General features: G+C 38.2%; 1 protein-coding gene across 1 annotated transcript; it reads right to left on the bottom strand.

Moving 5' to 3' along the window:
- Positions 1-558: 558 nt before the first annotated feature.
- Positions 559-1,626, bottom strand: LOC140496846 (glyceraldehyde-3-phosphate dehydrogenase-like). The gene has a single exon (XM_072597146.1). The coding sequence runs from the start codon at positions 1,609-1,611 to the stop codon at positions 610-612; it is 1,002 nt and encodes a 333-aa protein (XP_072453247.1). The 5' UTR covers positions 1,612-1,626; the 3' UTR covers positions 559-609.
- Positions 1,627-5,272: the final 3,646 nt, after the last annotated feature.

The raw sequence follows: 5,272 nt of genomic DNA, 5'->3' as shown, positions 1-5,272 counted from the left end.
ATTATAATTGCAGAACACTTATTGTTGTATATTCATAGAAGTGGTTTACTCACCTTACCTAGGATACTTTATTCCAATGAAAGAAACCATAGATCCAGAATTAAAAAAAAAATCTGTTGATTCATACTGATATTATAATCTATTAATACCACAGAAGGTCATCTTGCAAAAAGAAAGATTACACAAGAGGATAACACTTCCAACCTAAATTATTTAACGATGCTGTTGACTTTTAAAATGGATAGTGGATAAAAGTAAATATTGATTATTCTCATTTTGGGGGAAGTTTAATTTATACAATATAATTGCTGCAAAGAGGAAGTGTATCAGTGAGCACCCCAACATACACAAGGGGGGCTGCTACCACAGGTTCTTAGATTTGCATTCATAAAAGGAAAGGCAATTTTTTTTTTGCACTGAATGTGGTGACTTTATTGATGGTACACAATACAGGACTCTAAGCTTCTCCCCCCTACTACAGGGGTGTATTGGGACAAGGATGTGAATGGGACAGGGTATCCCCAGTAGAGGAACATAAGTTAGGAGTGTAGGCTCCCCAGTGGTGGAACTCCTTTTTTGACTGGGGATGAAGATCCATGGCTTTCCACTTTACTCCTTGGAGGCCATGTAGACCATGAGGTCCACTACATGGTTGCTGTAACCATACTCATTGTCATACCAAGAAATGAGCTTGACAAAGTGGTCATTGAGGGCTATACCAGCGCCAGCATCAAAGGTGGAAGAGTGGGTGTTGCTGTTAAAGTCACAGGACACAACCTGGTCCTCTGTGTAGCCCAAGATGCCCTTCAAGGGTCCCTCTGATGCCTGCTTCACCACTTTCTTGATATCATCATATTTGGCAGGTTTCTCCAGGCGGCAGGTCAGATCCACAACAGATACATTGGGAGTAGGAACGTGGAAGGCCATGCCTGTGAGCTTCCCATTCAGCTCAGGTATGACCTTGCCTACAGCCTTAGCAGCACCAGTGGAAGCAGGGATGATGTTTTGGGCAGCACCACACCCATCACGCCACAGCTTACCAGAGGGGCCATCTACTGTCTTCTGGGTAGCAGTAATGGCATGGACTGTAGTCATGAGTCTTTCCACAATGCCAAAGTTGTCATGAATGACCTTGGCCAAGGGAGCCAAGCAGTTGGTAGTGCAGGAAGCATTACTGACAATCTTAAGGGAATTATCATATTTCTCATGGTTCACTCCCATCACGAACATTGGGGCATCAGCAGAAGGGGCAGAGATGATGACCCTCTTGGCTCCACCCTTCAAGTGAGCCCCAGCCTTTTCCATGGTGCTAAAGACTCCAGTGGACTCTACAACATACTCGGCTCCAGCATCTCCCCATTTGATATTGGTGTGATCCCTCTCCTGGAAGATGGTAATGGCTTTTCCATTGATCACCAGCTTCCCATTCTCAGCCTTGACAGTGCCCTTGAACTTGCCATGGGTGGAGTCATATTGAAACATATAAACCATGTAGTTGAGGTCAATGAAGAGGTCATTGATGGCCACGATGTCTACTCCACCTGAGGTGAATGCAGCCCTAGTCACCAGGCTCCCAATATGGCCAAATCCGTTGACTCCGACCTTCGCCATATTGTTTCTGGGATGTGACTGAAGTAGCAGATCCTGGCACCGAGCTTGGGAGAAAAGCCGAAAGCCAGGAAAGGCAATTTTTGACAGTTAACAATCACTTTAATTAAGCACATGTATCATTCCTTTAACCAAGCACATATATCATTCACCTAGTTCAGAGGAGTCAACACCCTAAACTTCAAAGAAAATACAGAGAAATCAAAGATCAGCAGACATGGGTTTCCTCTGCCTTACTATCAACAGACAGGTCCAAATGTCTGACCATAATTACCAGAGAGGGAAGTACCAACATCTGGGTTCTCAAGGCCAGGGGGCTCCTTAGTGGCTTCCCAGAGTCCTCGTCTGGCCAGACAAACACTTCCAGTAAGCCCCAAAGTAAAACTTCATACTCAGAGTATTTTTTGTTTTTTTTTTGTTTTTGTTTTTGTTTTTTTATGTAGAGGGCATGCCAACCATTGAGAACCATTGTCTCATTAACAAAAAGTGTGAATGCTCCTATAAATCTCCCTTAATTAAACTCCCCTTAACGAGCAGGCCTATTAATTGGTGGGAAAGATCTTTAATCACATTAACTATACAAATATACTGTTTCTAGTTAAAGAAACTCTAGTTTCTGCACTTTAATCATAGTAAAGACTCTTGATTGATAAAGGCAAGATTCAATCAGAGGCATTTGATTATACTAAAACAAAAAGAGCAGAAGATTCTATTTTGCTTGCCAGTACAGGAAATCAAAAGTTATAGAAACAGTCTCAATGAAAAAAAACAACAATCTTTTTGCCACAGAAAGCCATGACAACCAAAGGTAATGTTGGTTTAAAATACAAATTTATTCACAAAGCATTTTGGAGGGCAATAAAAGGGAAGAGATATAACAAATATATGTAAAATGGAAGAGCTCTAGTAATGTATTCATGATTATCTTTTAGTATCATAAGTGATAGTGGCATGTCCACATTTGGATCTCAGTCTCCAATAGCCGTATGAGAAAATGAAAATCACATTTAAGTAAATGAATTCACCTAAGCCTGACAAAATATACAGAAGGAATCTATGCTGGAGGCAAAATAATTTTAGAGGTACTTAGGGATAGATTTCAAAAATATAACAAGGAAAGAAAAATTGTAAAAGTGTATAAAAGAGCATGGTTGGTGATAGGAGTCAACCTATTTAGCTATCTTTAACAAGTTTGTAATCAACAGCTGAAATCAAATTATTTTCTATCTTTTGGTAGTGAAAGGGCATTTTGAACTACTTCTCTCCCTCTTGGCTTCAGGCAGCAGGAGAGTCCTCCAAAAAGTTATGTTGATGGAATTGGGAAGAAAACATGCTATTTTTTACAGGTTATTAATAATAACAGTTTATTGTGGTCCAGTCATTTAGTTGTATCTGACTCTTGGTTATTCCATAGACCACAACACACCAGGCCCTTCCTACCTGAAGAATTTATCATCCGACATCATATCTTTTAGTGTTTTAATACTGTCCATGAAGTTTTCCTGGCAAATATACAAAAGTAGTTTCCTATTTTCTTCTCCAGTGAATCACCTTTGGCCAGAACTTTTTACTATGACCTGTCTGTCTTGGGTAACCATGCACAACATAGCTCATATTTCATTCAGTTATATAAGCCCATCCATCATGACAAAGCAGTGATCCAGGAGGGAAGTAATAGCAAAAGATAACATTTATGTAGTGTTATTATGTACCAGACATTGTGGGCAATTGTTATCTCATTTGACCTTCACAAAAATCCTGTGAAGTAATGAGGTAAATAGCAACTAAATAACTTATCCAGGGTCACACAGCTAATAAATATCTGCAGTTGGATTTAAACTGTAGTCTTCCTGATTACAAGTTCAGTGGTTTACCTACTATACGACCTAGCCTTCTTTTCTTTGGAAAATGGGAAAAATTGATCTTTAGATTTAGAACAGAACTTGAAATGCAAAAGATATAGTATCATACTAACCTTTAAGGAAGAAGAACAGTGGAACAGGCATAATAAGAAGGAACATGGGTAGATCGTGTGACTTGTCAGAATTGAAGTAGTGGGTAATCTTCTGAGGGTTCTGCTCTTCATAAGAGTGATCTCCATGCACTTAGTGGTTTTTATTAAATACTTATCTTTCAACCAAAATTATATTTTTATTCAAGGTCGTTCATTCAGCTGGCCAAGCATTCAGCAGAATTGTTTGATGCTCAATATTTAATGCTTCCTCTATCCATTTCCAAGATCATATATATACATATATATGTATGTATGTATGTATGTATGTATGTATGTATGTATGTATGTACCTAGGTCAAAAGAATATGGGCCTCTAAGTAGTCAGTTATACTAACAAAGGTATTTTGTTTTAAAAAAAATGTTTAAAAAAATAACTGAAAACACATCAGTAACTACCTAACCAAACATTGGCTTTCTTGCTTTCATATAATCTTTATATATTTGTACCCTTTATAATCTATGAACACATTGAAAGTATCTTGGATGATAATGTAAGAAGGAAGCAGTTATGCTTTGAAGGATGACTTTATATAGCAGACCAAATCTTCAGAGAAATAAATTAATTGGGTGATTTAGAGTATTTTGACTTGATGAAGGAGCTCAACTGCCTGTAGTTGTGAATTAACCCCCTGGGCTATGATGGAGTGAAGGAAGTGTCTCATGATTCTGGTAATTGGTGCAGCAGGTGTGTTCAAAATTGTCCTTGATTTTTTTTTTTTTTTGATGAAGTATAGAGTGTCATTTGATTGTGCAGAGCACAGAAAGTTAATGTCATTTGATTGAATGATTGTGTGGCAGCAGAGATTTTAATTCTCTCTTCCAGACACAGCAACGCAGAAATGAAGAAAATTTTGTTGTCAAGATAAGTAGTTAGCAAGGAGAGTTAAAGAGATAGTATCTAGATATGAGTATCTTTTGGTACAGATCCCTAGGCAATTTGAAGTGCATTTTTGGTTTCCAAGTTTTGACCCACTATACTGATTATAGAATTAGAGTGAGGGAGTTTTGAGTGTTGGGTATATAGGCACAGTGAGTTGTAGGACGAGGTAATTGTGGATATTTCCTATCTGTGTAACTTCTTAGAGAGATGTACAGTCCTGATTCTTAGTGGTAACGAGTACTTGGGAAGGTGAGATGATACAGTCTTGGCAGATGTGAGATTCCTGATTAGCAGATTTGAGCCCTCTGTGTCCTTATGAAGGGAAAAGAGATCACCTCACAGAAAACACTATTTTATGCATTATTTCTTGATTCTACATTTGATTCAGTGGAGCAACCTTAAAAGCTCATCAAACAAAATATCTTCCATATATGCGAGGGGCCTGGATAGATGGAGCCACAGAGATGTTGTTCAAATGATCCTCTGATTATCAATATCAAGTGAAGCATAATATATATTAAGCCAAGGAGTTCATCATATGGTTATCGAGTGACTCTATAATTTAACTGGAGTAGGTTGCTCCTGATACTTGGGAAAAAAGCATAATTTATAAATACCAACTGATTTGTAAAACAGATTGAGGAGAGACAATTCTACAATCATCAGGCTGTCTGTAAAATGTGGTGGAATGAGAGATCTGTACATTTTCCTTCCAGGTCCCCATCATAGTGATAAAATAATATTATCAGAGAAATGAATTTCAAAGTTCA

Source organism: Notamacropus eugenii, chromosome 3 (assembly GCF_028372415.1).
Source record: "Notamacropus eugenii isolate mMacEug1 chromosome 3, mMacEug1.pri_v2, whole genome shotgun sequence".
In the NCBI taxonomy this organism is placed as follows: domain Eukaryota; kingdom Metazoa; phylum Chordata; class Mammalia; order Diprotodontia; family Macropodidae; genus Notamacropus; species Notamacropus eugenii.
Note: the sequence above shows the minus strand (reverse complement) of the source record. Positions and strands in the feature narration are given on the sequence as shown.